Genomic DNA, 16611 nt, shown 5'->3' with positions numbered 1-16611 from the left:
CACGAAGGTACAGCGCGAAAGGGGCGAATGCTCGCGATACGGGGCAAGGACCGTGCCTGGGATATCGCTTATCGTTACTCCCATCTCGCCGGAACTCTATGTTCCTTTAACCTGACCTCTGCCCTATTTTTTTTTGCTCTTTCGCTTCCCTTTTTTTACCACTCCCGCAAAAAAAAAGATCAAACCTACCTACAGATCTCTACGAAATTAATTTTGTTGCGAAATTGTCCGGTAAAACGATAAATGAGAACGGCTGATAGCATCGAGATAAAAAGAGACAAGAAAAATATTATTTGACCTCCCTTTCTCGCGTATTCCATGTTAAAACGAACGAATAATAGATCGCTGTTTTTCTAGATTCGCTAATTGATCTTCTTGAATAAGCAGTTTCATCTATAAGAAATTGTTTTAATTTGCAAGACAATCATTTAATTTTATATACCACGAAGATCTTAGATAGCACGAACTGAATATTTTTTTGGCTATTTTTGTCGGTATAAATTGGTTCTATCTGTCTGACGATCAAATTTATATTCTACACGCGACGCGTGTCTTCCGATGACGGAATTCCAATATCTCTTCAAATTGGGGATTTTGTCTGATTAATGCGTCGTCCTACTCTACTAGCATTAAAATGATATAGATCGGCAATGATGTGAATCGTACAATATTATAATTATATATAATAATTCGTTACTAATCGTTTCACGCATTATCGACTACACTAGAAGCTATATGATTTCTGTTATATTGTTGATAAAATAATTCGTTTCTCGTTTACATTGCATCATATTGCAATGATATTTAAAAAAAGAACGGTCGAATACTCGATGTTCGAATTAACGCTGATAATGTGTTAAAATGTAGTAGATTTTTTAAATTAAATAATTTTATGTTAAAGTAGAAATCGTTTTATCGTAGTTTCTGCTACTCTATTAATAACATTGATGATGCATTTGTAATTTCACGCACGTTGCCGCGCAAAGTTTCATACAACACAACTACTGCGGAAAGTTAACCTCTCTTTATCATAGATTTGGATTCGAAGTTATTCCGTGATATTCAATCATGACGACAAAAAATATATTAAAATTAAGACGCTTCATACATGATACTCGATTGAGTTCTCTTGCTCAAGTGTCACCGAAATACAAAGAAGATGTAGAGAGTAAAATGCTAGCTTGGCAGATACACTCTTATGGTGACCTGAACGAATTAAAGGTGTCAAATGTTAGAATACCGATAATTACGAACCCAACTGAAGTTTTGATCAAGGTCCAAGCAGCAAGTGTTAATCCTATAGACATTGCGATGATACGTACGACATATCACTGTCTGCATTAAGATTATGTATGTTACGTATTGTCATATTAAAAGTGATTACGTCTTTGTCAGGTGGATATGGTGCAACATTGTTGAATCTTATGCGTAAAGCAAGGAACTTTGGTGGCTATGCATACAGTGATTTGATTGAGTTTCCACTAACTTTAGGAAGAGATTTTTCTGGAATTGTAGTCTCAAAAGGACACAATGTTGGAGACAAATTAAGGCTAGGAGACCAAGTATGGGGTATAGTCCCTGTCGATAAGCAAGGCTGCCATGCTAATTATGTGGTTGTTGATAGTAGCTTGGTAATTCATATTGACCTACATACAATAAAAAATATTTTGAGTTGAAATTAAAAAGCAAATCATATGATTGTAGGTAAACCAATATCCAAAAAATTTATCATACATTGAAGCTGCAAGTGTTTTGTATGCTGGATTGACCGCATGGTCTGCTTTATGGATTACTGGTGGTTTGTGTTATAAAACATCTATTGGTACAAGATTAAATAGAAGGATGCTAGTATTAGGTGGTTCTGGAGGTGTTGGTACTATGGCTATACAACTGTTGAAAGCTTGGAATATGCATGTAATATAATATTATTATATTATTATGTCATCCTTGTCCTCTTATGGATAATTCTTCGAACTTTCTTCAGGTAATAACTACCTGTAGTAGCGACGCTGTAAATATGGTGGAAAAATTAGGAGCCAATGTTGTAATAGATTATAAACAACGTGATGCTGATGCACAAATAATTTCTGAAGGACCGTATGTAATTTAATATCATTTATGGCATTTAATTTCTCAAAGTTTTATCAAGTTATCATCAATTATATAAATAAATTTTACTAGATATGACATAATTTTGGATTGCTCCAATCAAGGACCAGACTTAATAAATTCAAAGGGTTACCCGTATTATACTTATATAACACTCAATTCTCCATTATTAAAAAATATTGATCAGTTGGGATTAATTGCTGGAACTTTTAAAAATCTTGGTGACATATTTAAATATAATATTCCAAAATCTAATAACAAAGGTTCTGTAAAATGGGGCTTATTTGTGCCATCAGAAACAGGCATGAGTATGCTTCATGATTTTGTTGAATGTGGACAGGTACATTTCTATTAGATCATTTACATTCTATAATCAAACATAAAAACTATAAATATTCATGTTAAAAGTATATTTTGTAGATAGTACCAGTTGTGAAACAAATATATCCTTTTCAAGATTTACCAGCAGCATATGAAAGAGTAACACAAGGTCATTTACGAGGTAAATTAGTTATTGACATGAAATAATATCTATTAGAACTTTTTTATAAAATTTTCTTTATATTGTTATTCTTATTAAAAACTTATTATTTATTTATAATAAATGTTTACCTTTAACTATACAATCAATGTACAAAGTATTTTGTCTTTTCCTTTCCTGCTACATTCCTTTCAAAGCCTATTTTATTTTTTACATCAGAATAACAATGAAATGCAAGTTCCATTGCTTTTTGTGAGCCTATCTTTAAAACTTCATCCAAATACAATTGTTCGTTTAATAATCTAAATATCTCCTCCCGAATTGGTCTTAACTTCTGTATTATCACATCTGCTAATACCAATTTATACCTATGACATTAAAAAAAACATTAAAATGTAACTTTAATATTTTTTATGAGCTACATTATATATAAATAGAAATACCTACTTTCCAGTATCCAAACCTTGTGCATCTTTACAAATCTCTTCAGGTGACTTTCCAGTGAGTAAAGAATGAATAGCAATTAAATTGGAAACACCTGGTCTGGTTTCAGGTTCATAATATACTTCAGATGTGAAGTCAGTTACAGCTTTTTTCACTTTTTCTAACAGCACATCCGGTTTGTCGGTTAAATCCAACCTACTTTTGAAATCTTTATCCGATTTGGACATTTTCTTTAAAGGATCTCGTAGTGATTTTATTCTTTTACTTGCATCATCTAAAATGAACTTTCGATCAATCATTATATATTTTTTTTTATTCAAATATTTTTAATTATATCGCTAATTATTTATACATACCACAAATAAGAGTCCTTGGTATTGGAAAAGTATCTCCATATCTTTTATTAAAAGAATTTGCTAAATCCTGTGCTAATTGTATGTGTTGTGCTTGATCTTGGCCAACTGGTACATCTGTAGCTCTAACACAATATATACAATATTTTTTATTCTGTAGAATTATAAAATGCATTTATAAAACTTAGGAACATATGAATTAAGATATAATTCAAAGGTTATACCTGTAAAGCAATATGTCTGCAGCTTGTAAAACAGGATAAATATATAATCCTAAAGGAATATTCTTTAAGTTTTCACTTTTTTCTTTGAATTGTGGCAAATGTCCAAGCCTAGCCATGGTAGTGATACAACCAAGTATCCAACATAATTCTGAGTGCATAGAAACATCAGATTGTTGAAATAATATACTTTTTTGTGGATCTATTCCACATGCCAATAATGTGGCTGTTACTTTAAAAATATTATCTTTCAATGTGACAGGATCCTATAAAAATATACAATATATACAAATTGTTATTTTATATTGAAATGATGTATATGTACATAAAAACACTATGCACCATATACAAGTATTATATATCTTAAGTTCTCTTACATGAGGTAATGTAATTGAATGCATATCTACAATACTCCATATAACTATTTTTTCTGAATTTTGTAACTCTACCCATTTCTGTATTGCACCTAGATAATTTCCTAAATGGACGTTACCAGTAGGTTGAATTCCAGAGAATATTCTCCTTGAATACTCAGTTTTTACTAACTACAATGACAGATATAAATGTGAAAAAATTAAACAATCTTTAGAAAACTAAATAACCTTCAAATCAATTTATTCATACTTTTCGGCTAAATGATCTTATAGATCTTGCATTATGATTAACGTTAATGTTCCAACTATGAGATATAAAGACACCATATCTAACGATTCTCAACATAATTTGTAAAAAAAGTGACCTACAAATTTTTATAAAGATTAATTTATATAATCCGTTACCATAAATAATACATTTGAGTTTGCCGCAAATAAACAAATTCAGAAGAGATAATGAAATAAATCTAAAATTTCGTTACATTTCATCTTCCCAATTTCGTGAATTTAGCCGCTATTCACACTACTTGTATAACAAAAAAGCGCCAATTTCAAAAATAAAGATATATCATAGTTCTAAATTTGTTTATCGCTAATGTATAATAAAATTAAAAATAAGCAAAGAATTATTTTTCATGATGTTGAGAATGTATATATAGATATCGTTATGGTTCTTATATAAAATAAAATATTTAGTGAAATTGTACATCATGCATGCATACATACAGACATACATACATACATATATATATGTATGTATGTATGTATGTATGTATGTATGTATGTACGTATGTATATATATATTTCCTCCAACGATAAATATAAACATAAACACTCAATATTAACGATCTTTTTATTTTTATTTTTTTTTTTTTAATACGAACCAAGGTCATTATACTAAGAAATTCGAATAAATAGAATATTTTTATTCTTACCAAGTGTAATTATTCCTACTAAACGTAATTATTACTTTATTATTCTATATAGTAACATAATTATAAAAAAAAAATATTGTTCATATAATTTATTTTATAATACAATTTTGTTAGATTTATTTACTTGCTTATGTTTTAACAATGGAACAAGATAACAAAACATACATACCATTAGATATGAGTTTCCAAAAGTATAGTATTAATAGTAATGAAGGCTCTTGTTTAAGTGTAATAACACCGCATGTATCTCATTCAAATTCATCTATAGATCGGTATGTAAATAGCATGTCATTAAATAATACATAGTAACATAAAAAAATTTACATTTTTAGAATCAACAAATACTTTACAAATCTTAATATAAACTCCAACATTACAAAAAAGAAGCTTGAAATAAATGGAAATGACAAGTATCTTGCAGGAACAATTCAAAGTATTATCACTAGCATGAATCTTGTTCTTATCCAACCATCGATGTCTAATCTTTTATATTTAGATACTCCATTATTTGTATCTTATCCAAGTTCTGAGAATCAAAATTCTACAAATTATATTTACTTAGGCAAAATTGATGATATCTTTGGTTCTGTGAACGAACCAATATACACTGTACGTTCCTTATTAGAAGAAATTAATATATTAAAAGTTGGAGATCAAGTATATTTTCTTCTCAATGATCCAAATACAGAATTTATGTCTATTGAACGTAAATTAAATGGCACTTTCAATATAATAAAGCACAAATATAATGAATAAGCAAAAAATAATTAGAAATGGTTAAATAAAATTCATCTTGAATATACTTAAATACATTAATTAGTTATGTAGGTATAATTATATTTAACAGTTTATTTGTAAAAAAAAAAAAAAAAAAAAACAAATTAGATAAATAAAGATTGAATAAAAAAGTAAAAAACAAGAATAATACTTTGATAAAATTCAAGCATACGATTTGAAATATAACCAAATACTGAGCAATCACCTACGCATGCGTGGGAGAGTACAAAATCGAGTACGAACTTACGTTGAGTAGGACTTATCTATTCAACTATATCAAACTGGAGTTTATGTCGACGTAGTCGTGCTAAGTACGTCAAAGTGTGGTCATCTAATTTTTTTAGTATTCGATATTACTAATTAATTGTCAATGTCAATAGTATCAATGATATTATAATATTAAAGAGTGCACTGTTCAGAAAACCGCAAGGTCTGCTATAATAAGCTTTCGATGCGCATATCGTAGTGACATAAAAACAATAAATTAATTAAAGGCAAATTTGATATACTTCACTGCCATGCATTTATGTAGATAAATTTCTATTTTTTTTATGGAAGATTATATATATTATAGAATATAATTTATATTATATTTCGATCAAGTTAAAATCGATCGCCATAGAGATATACAAAAAGAGAATCGGAAGAGGAAAAACGAGGAATAGTCATAGATCGAATGGCACTATGGAAAACCCACATAAAAAAATGATGACGGTATGTAACAATGCGATAAAAAAATGCCTTCCTGTCATAAAATATGACTAACTTCAGTTATATCAAAATAGATAAGCATTTTATCGTACACATGATAAAATCATAAAGTCCATAATTTATATTGTGATAAACTTGAATAAGATAACAAATTTAAGAGTCAAGTAATATTTTTTTTAATAAGATTCTAAATAATTTTGTTTTTTTTAGTCGTGTACTAATGTGTCAGAACAGGCACATCATGTATCAAGAACTAAACGGGGTCAAGCTATAGGTCATGTAAGAGGTTTTCGTGGGTGTACAGTATGGTTGACCGGTCTCTCAGGAGCAGGGAAAACTTCTATAGCTTTTCAAGTGGAAGCAATATTAGTTGATCATGGAATTGCAGCATACGGGCTTGACGGAGATAACGTCAGAAGTGGTCTAAACTGCAATCTAGGCTTCAGTAAAGAAGATAGAAAAGAAAATATAAGGAGAGTTGCAGAAGTCGCGAAATTATTTGCGGATAGTGGACAAATATGTTTATGTAGCTTCGTATCGCCATTCGAAGAAGATAGACAAATGGCAAGAGAAATACACAAAGCCTCGGATCTTCCATTCTTTGAAGTTTTCGTTGATACACCGCTTAATGTTTGTGAAGCTAGAGATACAAAGGGACTTTATAAGAAAGCACGGCAAGGTGCTATAAAAGGTTTTACTGGCATAGATCAGATGTATGAAAGACCCATTAATCCTGACTTGGTGGTAACCACAGAAAACTGTACTTTAGAAGAATCAGCTGCAACGGTGATCGATCTTCTGGAAAAACAGTGTATCATACCAGTATTACCAAAACCTACTGCACCTATAAGAGAACTGTTTGTTCCAGAATCCAGAATTGCTTCTGCCAAAGCAGAGGCAGACACTTTACAGAGTGTAGAAATTACTAAGATTGATATACAATGGCTTCAGATTCTAGCAGAAGGTTGGGCTCTCCCACTTACTGGTTTCATGAGAGAAAGCCAATACCTACAGGTATATAACACTTCTATACGTATATTTATGCTTCTGTAAAAAGCTGATATATATGTTGATCGAAAATAGAATAAACGTGTAACTTCTTTATACTCTTAACACAATTGAAGGCTTTAGGAGAAATGTTTTTAGACTCAACATTTGAAATGTCTACTTGAAGGTGGAAAAGAAGTAAATCAGTCTATTCCTATAGTTCTTGCAATAAGCACTACAGATAAACTTCGTTTGGAGGGACATTCAGCGATAACACTTAGATATAAAAACAAGGCTTTGGCAATATTACGAAGACCAGAGTTTTATTTTCATAGGAAAGAAGAAAGATGTGGGTGGCAATTTGGAACTAACAACTTAGGTCATCCTTATGTGAAGATGATTTATGAATCAGGAGATTGGCTGGTAGGTGGGGATATAGAAGTTCTAGAAAGGATTAAATGGCATGATGGTCTTGATATATATAGATTGACACCGAATGAAATTAGAGCAAAATGTAGAAAATTGAAAGCTGATGCAGTATTTGCATTTCAACTTAGAAATCCTATACATAATGGTCATGCCTTACTTATGCAGGTATATTATTTTTTATATTAATATTTAGATTTGCTTTTTATAATGCATTTGACAATAGCACATGAAATATTTTATTCACAGGATACGAAAAAACGTTTACTTGAAGAAAGAGGTTTTAAAAATCCTGTATTATTATTACATCCACTAGGAGGTTGGACAAAAGAAGATGATGTACCTTTACATACAAGAATTATGCAACATAAAGCTATTTTGGAAGAGGGTGTACTCGATGCAAATTCTACTTTACTAGCTATTTTTCCAAGTCCTATGATGTATGCTGGTCCTGTTGAAGTAGGTGAAGATTTGTACAATTAATATGTACTAAAAAATATATAAATATATAGTTATAAAATTTGTTGTTAAGGTACAATGGCATGCTAAAGCCAGAATGAATGCAGGGGCAAACTTTTACATTGTGGGTAGAGATCCAGCTGGTATACCACATCCAAATAAAAAAGCTACACCTGATGGTAATCTCTACGATCCTACTCACGGTGCGAGAGTTCTTTCAATGGCACGAGGATTACAAAGTTTAGAAATCATTCCGTTTAAAGTTGCGGCATATGATAAGAAAAATAAGAAAATGTCCTTTTTCGATCTAGAACGGAAACAAGATTTTGATTTTATATCAGGAACGAGAATGCGCGGTAAGAGATATTTCTTATATATATATATTCTTATTATTAAAAAAAATCGTATTAAAAATACATTGTTATTATAGATTTAGCTAAAGCAGGAAAATGTCCACCTGATGGTTTTATGTCTCCAAAAGCATGGAATGTCCTTGCACAATATTATCAAAATGTAAATAAGGATTAATCAGAATTCATTTAGAATTAAGTGCTATTTTATAGTATAGATCTATAAATTAGACCACTTCATATAGTGCAATTACTCTATTTACATCTTCTTATACTAATTAACATATGCCACACTATACAAAAGTAAGAGTGAAGTATGGTTTTAACTAAATGTTTGTACATGTATATTAAAAATTTTTCTCTTGTACAGCATAATATTGGGGATTTATCCCTTCATTAGATAGGTTGATGTCTATTTGCAATGATTCTGCAATGTGTAAGTAATTTTATTTTTTACCTACAAAGAAACTGATGATGATATATATATATATATCACATATGTATATGTGTTGACAAAAAATACGAAATGTGTGATATATAATATGTAATATTGAAAATATTTCGAATTGACAACATAATATACACAGCTTTAGTAGCATAAGGTACAAATTAGTTACAAAATACTTAGGAAAGAAAAAAAAAATTTTATAGTAATTACGTACAAATAAGAATAATTCAATGTATACAAATAAGTAATAAACATATTACATGCACATGATATTTGGCTTTTCAAAGGCTGCTAAAGTAACAGAACAAAGAATTTATGATATGGAAAATATTTTTTATTACCACGAGAACGTACAGACGAAGTTAGATAAAAAATGAAAACAATATGACAAAATAAAATACGGAATTTATATCAGCATATTTTATGTTTTGCATTACATAACTGATCAATACTGCTTTTCTAACAAGTAAATCAAAATTATAGATATCTAGGACAAAAGGTAAAAAATGTTATAAATGAATATTGTAATAAGCGAACATTATTATAATTGTGTTATTATTGTGATAGATATTTTAATATATTCGTATAATAAATTAAAAATAATTATTTTTTGTTCTTTAAGAATTGTATCCATAACAAAATGAAAAATTTCAAATATACTTTCCAAAGAATAATCATAATATAAAGAGATTAACACAGTTAATCGTAATCAATTATACTGATTATACAGAGGCAAGAATATTTAAAAAATCTCGATTCTAACGCAATTTCAAAGTAACTTATAAACTCATACTTTTTATCTTAATCTATTTGTATATTTAAAATATATACTACCTATATCAAAGGATTTATTATGTCTTCTTTGCAAAGCTATTATGTTTACAAATATGTTATTTTTTAAAGGAATCCTATATTCCATAATGACTTTTTTTAATGAAGTAAGTGGAAGTTTGATAAGTGAATAAGGTTTCAAATATACAAATATATGCTTAGTGATACTGTTGATCTTAAGAATAAATGAATACCTAACATTGCATTAATATTTAACATTCTTATATATCTTTTTTAGATTTGTACATAGTATCATATAGCAATAATAATTACTTCTATTTACTATAAAGTATTTTTTTTCCATTTATTTCCTTATAACTTGAAAATTTTATGGACTTGTGTTTCAATATGAGTTGCAAATATGAAGCCATTATTTTATCGTATTTTACATCGTTAACATATTTTTATATATATAGCCTTACAAAACTGCTACTTTAGCAGTGAAAAACCGTTTTTTTTTTTTTTTTTTTGTTACAGAGTACGCAAATATCACACTCTATATGTAGTCATTATTTGTATAATTACGTTTATATAGAAAATATCCTGAATTTATTTTACAGGAATGTGACTTTCTTGTAGACAGAAAGCACAATACAACTTTATCTAGAACCACAAAGTGTTTCTTTACAAATACCATCTTCTTGTAGTCACAAATAGTTTAGTCAATCTTTCTAATTGTTATACATTATAGAAGCAGTCGCTAAATTGACTTCTGTATTTGTGTCAGATAAATCTGGTAAAGATAACATTACAGGAATAACTTGAATTTTTCCAGAATCATCTTGTTGTTGCAAATGTACCACAGTCCCACTCTGTAAAATCTCATTTGTAATCATTTCATCTGCCATTATCTCTGCAGATTCTATGTTGTCTGCAGTTACTTCTTCTGTATACACAGTAGTATCCTCCATGTTCATAATAACTTCTGCGGCTTCGGAAGCTTCCCTCGACGTTTCTTCGTAATCCTACGATATACCATAATTTAAAAAATACATATTAAATAAGACGTGTACTAACAAATCGTTAATGCTATATTATAGATTTACGTTTATATACCTGTTCATAGACCTGCTCATATTCCTCTGTAATTTCTGGTTCTTCAAATTTTACGATTTGCTCTTTCACAAACTTTTCTTCAAACGGTTGACTTGATTGTTCTTCATATTGGCCTTCCGTAAGTTGTGCATCTACATGTGTCAGTTCTTCCTGTTCTTGTTCAGAACAGGAGGTCTCCTCTTGAACTTTCGAATGCTTGATATTTCTGCCAGGTACTATTCTTTTAAATCCAGATCCTCCTAAACTTTCATGACGTCTTTCATGTTTGTTCTTATCACCCAAATACTTGAAACGTTGTCTACAAACACTACACGAATACGGTCGTTCGTTCGTATGAGTTCTTTCATGACAAACAAGCGCGCTCACTTGCTTACACCTCCAAGGACAGTATCTACACTGTAACGGTCTTTCGTCGCTATGTCTATTTTGATGATGCTTGATGAGTTGTATTTTTGTTTTTAAATTGAAACCACATATTTCGCATGTATATGGCCTCTCTTCAGAATGAGATATCATATGAGTCTTTAATCTAAGCTGATTTACAAATCTTTTTGGACAATGAGGACACGGTAATGTGCCTTCCAGCCTATTATGAGTTACCATCATATGATGCCTCAGTCTAACTTCAGAAGTAAATGTCATATCACAATCCAAACACTTCATAGGATCTTTCTCCATATGAGTATTTTTTATATGCGTTCTCAAAATCATCTCTGTTTTGAAAGTTTTATTGCAATGGTAACAAGCAACTCTTCTCTTTTCTGGTAATCCATCTACATCTTCTTTCACAATGCCAGGTAGTGATTCGTTATGTATATGAGACATATGCCATTCTAATGATCTCGTTGAAATCATGGATCTATTGCATATATGGCATGTATATTGCCTTCCATCTTTGTGTACGCGATTTCTATGTATTACAAGCGTAGAATGATTTGGAAACTTCTCACCACACACTTGACATGAGCATTCTTTCAATCCTCTGCTATCAGTTTTTTCGTGAACTCTCATATGGAGCCTCAATCCATCCCTCCTATTAAATCCAACGCCGCAAGTATCGCAACGATATTGCCGTTGATCTTCGTGTATCCTTACATGTTGTTTCAACGTTGAACTATTTTTAAACATTTTATCGCAATGCGGACATTGTATAGTGTAGGCTTTGTGAGTATACATATGTTTTGAAAGACTATAAAATGGTACTAGTTTATGACAAACTGGACATTCCCTTTTGTTCCCTACAGGTTGATGTTTACGAATTCGGTGATGTCTGAGACTTGCAGGATTTTTAAAGTCTGCCCCACAATCTTCACATAAATAAGCTCTCAATGTTGTGTGTACAGATTTCAGATGAAAGCTCAATTTTTGTTTGAAAGCAAACTTTTTCGGACATTTTGGACATTGATAAATTTTTTCCCAGCTCATATGTTGCGTTTTAACATGTTGATCGAGCGTTCCTTGATGTTTGAATTTTTCGCCACAAATGTCACATAATTGGCCAAACATGTTGTCACAATGTTTTTGCTCGTGCTGTCTTTTTTTGCCCTTTGAATCTAACATTACGTCGCAATACTTACATAATAATTTTTTAAAACATACCACATTATGATTTCTTTTTGCTTTGTTTGTAGGAAATTCTTCCATACAGTCTTCGCAATAATGCATAATTTTGAAATCATGCGTTTTTAAGTGATCTTCAAGAACTTCCTTCGAAGCAAATGTTTCTGGACAATAATCACACTCCAAATAATGTTCCTCTGGTATATAATCTGCTGGTGTTGTTTCATCGATCAAGTCTGGTAAACTTTTTTGGAGAGATGTGTTATTTCTATCTTCATAAAGCGAAATGATGTCTTCATCTTTTAATCTGGTAATCACGATTTTTCTTTGCTTTAGATAATCTTGAAACTCCAACAAATTCTTTTCTTTTTCTCCTAGAATACGTGATAATTTTTCCATATTTCCTTCTGTATAAGACTGATCAAGTTCTTTCTGTAAGTATTCTTTCTTTTTCTTTGCTTCTTCCCACTTTAATTTAAGTTTTGCCAAACGCGATAAATACTCCTTTGTGTTCACATATGCTTTTTCTTGGACTGACTTATCTTGTAAAGTATCAGAAACATCTGAAATATTATTTTCATCCTTGATAATAGTACTATTCATTGTACTACTATCTACATCGGATTCTACTTTTACATTTAAATTATTTTCTTCGTATACAACTGGTTTTTGATCGTCAGAACTTTCGACTCGTTTAATAAATCGATTTGGAGTTTCTTCACTTTTTATTGTTAAACTTGACTGACTACCTAAAACTTTTTCACGTTTTTTCTTGTATTCTTCTATTTGTTCTTCTATGATCTGTTCTCTCTTATCCAGTTTTTTTGTACGTTCTGTGAACAAATTCTTTTCCTTTGTTGCTAATGTTTCATATTTTTTTAAAATTTTGCCAACTGGTTTAAAATCAAAAGCTTTTGCCTTACTCGAATTTTTATCATCTTTCTTTTCAAGTGGTTTATCCATCTTTTTAACTTTTACTAATAATATCTCATTTGGTTTAGAACCTTTTACAGTAACATACATAATTCCATCTTCTTGAGAATCGTTAATGTTTAAAGGGTTTTGTATATCTAATTTTTGAATTTTTGGATCTTTTGGACTTTCATTAGTATCGGATACAGTTGAAGTAGATTTTAACTCTTCATTATTTCCCAAGCCTTCTTTTTTTGTTTGCTGTAAAAGCCTGCGCTTCAATATATTTGGTTGCTTTGGAGTTTCTTTCCCAAATTCGTTATCTTTAATTTCGATCTTGGGACCAATTTGTAATTTGGAACTTAATTTATTATCTTGCGCAGTGTCTACTTTAACATAAGCCTTTAATGCCATATCATATTTATAGACAGTTTGATTAGAATCTTGATTTGTATCATCTTGATTTTGTATTAAATTATTACCTGATGAATCATGCAACACAAAAGATTGATTATTTGCTTTACTTACATTTTCCTTCTTATTTGTATTTCGTCTTCTATCTACGTGGCTAGTTTCAATTTCATCGTCAGATTCTGCAACATCAGAGCTATCAGGTTGAAAGGGTGGATCATCTGGATCAAATTCTTCTATGGATTCGTTATCATCACTATGATGTTCACCTGTAACATCTTCAAATATGTCAGACTCAATTTTAGGTATTATATCAGGATTCTCCTTTTCTCTTTTTTCTACAGGTATTGGGTTTAGAACATCCTTTAAAGAATAAATCGCAGATATTTTTGGAACAGTTTCATCATTATCAGTGCTTGTTGATGCAGGAACCATAGTACAATCGTAAGTCTCCTCTACTTGCTTTTGATTAATTTGATTGTTAGCTAAAGATTGCATTTTTTCTGCTTCTATATTGCGTGCAACTGTATCAGTTAATGTAACATGAATTGATTTCAGTTTAACTTCAGCTTTTTTAATTTGCATAAAAAACTTGTAACTCATTTTCAAATCGCAAATGCAATCCATACACATTTGAGTGGATAGACTATCATGTGGATTTATTTCTTCTAAATGTTTTATCTGTTGGCTTAGCCTCATTTGAATACCTTTTTCACTGAAAATATCAACTAATGGAAGCTTTAAACCAGCGCAAGTTCTGCAATACTTTTTTAACTCCTGCCTTGTATGTTCAAACATTGATATTTTTTCTTGTTTTAACGATTTATTTTGCAATGAAATTTTTGTTAATTCCTTCAAACTATTTACATCATGAGCCAAAAGTTTTACACGAGGTGTTATTTTTTTTAATTCATTTATATCTTTGACTTGTCCACCAAATGTATCTTTATTTATTGTTGAAGCAGTTCTTACAGGCTTCAAAACAGTCTTTAATAAATTATTTTCAAGCATATCCGTTTGATTGGTGGTATCTGTGTATTTATGATTTTCTAATATTAATTCTCCATAATCATGATCTCTATTAAGCTTTGAATTCTGCATATTTATAGCTGATCTTTATTTAATTTGGAAAATCCTTTTATGAATACATTTATTTTTTTAATACATTCTTTATTATTTTCATTTTAAAGTAACATATGCAATTCAAACAACAGCATTCCTTGTAAATAAATTGTAATGCTTTAGCACATATTTGCATTGACATAATAGTCTGAAATTGTCAAACAATTATTTATAAATTCAAAAAAAAATTGTATATCCAAAATGTATATAAGGTAATAAATAGCAAATATAACTTATAATAAATTTCTATATAATATGTTTTAAGAAATTTTAAAAGTAGTTACCTTAAATACTAGAATTGTAGAATATTCTCTTAAATTATCTTCATACATAAATTGTATATATTCTTAGATATGACGTTTAACATTACTCTCAATGCTTCTTTTTTATTAAAAATGATATTTTTGTATATGCTGTATCAACAATTATTGAAGATTCGAATAAAACACGAATTAATAGGAACGATATTAATCTTATAATCAATTGTATGTTTGATAATAATTTTTACAAGTCCTCTTACTGCGAATATTCTCCTATACTGGCCTTAAATAAAAGTTTTTACAGTAATCAGTGCTTCCTGTAAATCAGGTATTTTTATTCATAATGTGATCATTCATCTAACGTATTAAAAGAAAAATAAATTTCTTTATTTCATTTATATGTCAAATGCAGAGATTCTAAATTTGTTAAAATATTGAGGTTAAGAATTTGTGATCAGTCTGCTATTATAAATTATATTCATAAGTACTTTTATATTTACAAGTGGATGTTATACCAGTTTCAAATTATAAGTTTCTCCTCTTGATACACGATCTTACGAAAAGTAACAGCGTTATTCGAAAGTTTTTCCAATTTCTCACTACCATAACTTCTTCTTGACGATATCCAGATGGCGCGTAGCAATGGCGCCTCTACGTTTATTATTTTCACGATATCATTGGCATTCTACACTTCCAAAATTCATGCCTGGCTTTGAATATGTCTTGTGCACTTTCAGCTTGGCAAACCGACCGCCTTTGGAGCATTAAACCACTGGTGAAAATATAAATCAAATATGTTAAAGATAGATTAATAAATTTTTGATACATTCACTATCTGTAAAGATGGACTGCTGCCACGTTTGACTTTCGTGTTCCTAAAAATCTTTCGTTGCACGATAGTATGACGTCGTTATATTTAAGATGGCGGCGATCGGGACCATATTGGGAAATCAAAATGTAAATTCTAAATCGAAAACTTATTTTCAACCGTATTCCATCTGATATCAAAAAAAGAAAGGATGATTATTGACATATAGTATTAAACAAAATTACAGAAAGAATATTTCACTCCTACGTAATGTTGATTAAAAATATAATAATAAAGTAACCTTAAGCGCGTGACGTAATGTAAGTTAAATAACTGAGTACACAGCTTAAAGGTATTAGCCAATACGTGTGAAGTATCGTTAAATATTTTTGGGGAATAATCAACGATTTTATATAGGTTTTTCGATTGATTAAGTTGGTCATTTTTTATCACTTTGGTACATATGTGCATTCATTTGTATCTGAATATTATATATACGTGTGCGTGTGTCAACAAATAATTAATCAATACTATCTCCAAATTTTTTAATATTTAATATTACTTTTAAACGATGTT

The 16611-nt window shown here is 29.9% G+C and overlaps 5 protein-coding genes across 9 annotated transcripts; 3 read left to right on the top strand and 2 right to left on the bottom strand.

The window, feature by feature from the left end:
• The first annotated feature begins 824 nt into the window (after positions 1-824).
• On the top strand, positions 825-2732 carry LOC122634807 (reticulon-4-interacting protein 1, mitochondrial). The gene is made up of 6 exons (XM_043824130.1): positions 825-1318; positions 1396-1631; positions 1705-1914; positions 1985-2097; positions 2182-2449; positions 2530-2732. Exons 1-6 carry the CDS (start codon positions 1069-1071, stop codon positions 2635-2637), a joined length of 1185 nt encoding a protein of 394 aa, XP_043680065.1. The 5' UTR covers positions 825-1068; the 3' UTR covers positions 2638-2732.
• LOC122634808 (tryptophan--tRNA ligase, mitochondrial) lies at positions 2501-6079 on the bottom strand. 2 transcript variants are annotated; one of them, XM_043824132.1, is made up of 8 exons: positions 5942-6079; positions 5087-5179; positions 4233-4347; positions 3986-4153; positions 3612-3874; positions 3391-3512; positions 3038-3308; positions 2501-2958 (listed from the first exon to the last, which is right to left on the bottom strand). In XM_043824132.1, exons 3-8 carry the CDS (start codon positions 4326-4328, stop codon positions 2736-2738), a joined length of 1143 nt encoding a protein of 380 aa, XP_043680067.1. In that variant the 5' UTR covers positions 4329-4347; positions 5087-5179; positions 5942-6079; the 3' UTR covers positions 2501-2735. The 2 variants fall into 2 exon arrangements, with proteins under 2 accessions (XP_043680067.1, XP_043680066.1); XM_043824131.1 differs by lacking the exons at positions 5087-5179; positions 5942-6079 and adding an exon at positions 4465-4486.
• LOC122634812 lies at positions 4840-5733 on the top strand. Its single transcript, XM_043824140.1, has 3 exons — positions 4840-4941; positions 5032-5189; positions 5250-5733. The coding sequence occupies exons 2-3, from the start codon at positions 5059-5061 to the stop codon at positions 5671-5673; spliced, it is 555 nt and encodes a 184-aa protein (XP_043680075.1). The 5' UTR covers positions 4840-4941; positions 5032-5058; the 3' UTR covers positions 5674-5733.
• A 197-nt stretch (positions 6080-6276) lies between the features above and the next one.
• Positions 6277-9345, top strand: LOC122634802 (bifunctional 3'-phosphoadenosine 5'-phosphosulfate synthase-like). Its single transcript, XM_043824113.1, has 6 exons — positions 6277-6408; positions 6616-7419; positions 7552-7986; positions 8068-8277; positions 8351-8633; positions 8708-9345. The coding sequence occupies exons 1-6, from the start codon at positions 6379-6381 to the stop codon at positions 8803-8805; spliced, it is 1860 nt and encodes a 619-aa protein (XP_043680048.1). The 5' UTR covers positions 6277-6378; the 3' UTR covers positions 8806-9345.
• Positions 9252-16138, bottom strand: LOC122634799. Of its 4 annotated transcripts, XM_043824106.1 has the most exons (5): positions 15743-16138; positions 15252-15544; positions 13963-15115; positions 10963-13899; positions 9252-10871 (listed from the first exon to the last, which is right to left on the bottom strand). In XM_043824106.1, exons 3-5 carry the CDS (start codon positions 14944-14946, stop codon positions 10578-10580), a joined length of 4215 nt encoding a protein of 1404 aa, XP_043680041.1. In that variant the 5' UTR covers positions 14947-15115; positions 15252-15544; positions 15743-16138; the 3' UTR covers positions 9252-10577. The 4 variants fall into 4 exon arrangements, with proteins under 4 accessions (XP_043680041.1, XP_043680039.1, XP_043680037.1 ...); XM_043824104.1 differs by having other exon boundaries at positions 10963-15115; positions 15716-16138; XM_043824102.1 differs by having other exon boundaries at positions 10963-15115.
• Between the last annotated feature and the right edge of the window lie 473 nt (positions 16139-16611).

This window comes from Vespula pensylvanica, chromosome 16, assembly GCF_014466175.1.
Source record: "Vespula pensylvanica isolate Volc-1 chromosome 16, ASM1446617v1, whole genome shotgun sequence".
Taxonomy (NCBI): domain Eukaryota; kingdom Metazoa; phylum Arthropoda; class Insecta; order Hymenoptera; family Vespidae; genus Vespula; species Vespula pensylvanica.
Note: the sequence above shows the minus strand (reverse complement) of the source record. Positions and strands in the feature narration are given on the sequence as shown.

Bases quoted from the DNA above. Each gene is read 5' to 3' on its own strand.
- LOC122634812 (XM_043824140.1), top strand. From the start codon at position 5,059: ATGGAACAAGATAACAAAACATACATACCATTAGATATGAGTTTCCAA. The intron at 5,190-5,249 runs GTATGTAAATAG...TTACATTTTTAG, and splicing joins TCAAATTCATCTATAGATCG to AATCAACAAATACTTTACAA.
- LOC122634808 (XM_043824131.1), bottom strand. The intron at 3,513-3,611 runs GTATAACCTTTG...ATATTGTGTTAG, and splicing joins GCAGACATATTGCTTTACAG to AGCTACAGATGTACCAGTTG. The intron at 3,309-3,390 runs GTATGTATAAAT...AGTTCATTTTAG, and splicing joins ACCAAGGACTCTTATTTGTG to ATGATGCAAGTAAAAGAATA.
- LOC122634799 (XM_043824104.1), bottom strand. From the start codon at position 14,946: ATGCAGAATTCAAAGCTTAATAGAGATCATGATTATGGAGAATTAATA. The intron at 10,872-10,962 runs GTATATAAACGT...GGTATATCGTAG, and splicing joins ATGAGCAGGTCTATGAACAG to GATTACGAAGAAACGTCGAG.
- LOC122634802 (XM_043824113.1), top strand. From the start codon at position 6,379: ATGGAAAACCCACATAAAAAAATGATGACG. The intron at 7,420-7,551 runs GTATATAACACT...AAATGTTTTTAG, and splicing joins GAGAAAGCCAATACCTACAG to ACTCAACATTTGAAATGTCT. The intron at 8,634-8,707 runs GTAAGAGATATT...TTGTTATTATAG, and splicing joins ATCAGGAACGAGAATGCGCG to ATTTAGCTAAAGCAGGAAAA.
- LOC122634807 (XM_043824130.1), top strand. From the start codon at position 1,069: ATGACGACAAAAAATATATTAAAATTAAGACGCTTCATACATGATACT. The intron at 1,632-1,704 runs GTAATTCATATT...ATATGATTGTAG, and splicing joins TGGTTGTTGATAGTAGCTTG to GTAAACCAATATCCAAAAAA. The intron at 1,915-1,984 runs GTAATATAATAT...AACTTTCTTCAG, and splicing joins TGAAAGCTTGGAATATGCAT to GTAATAACTACCTGTAGTAG.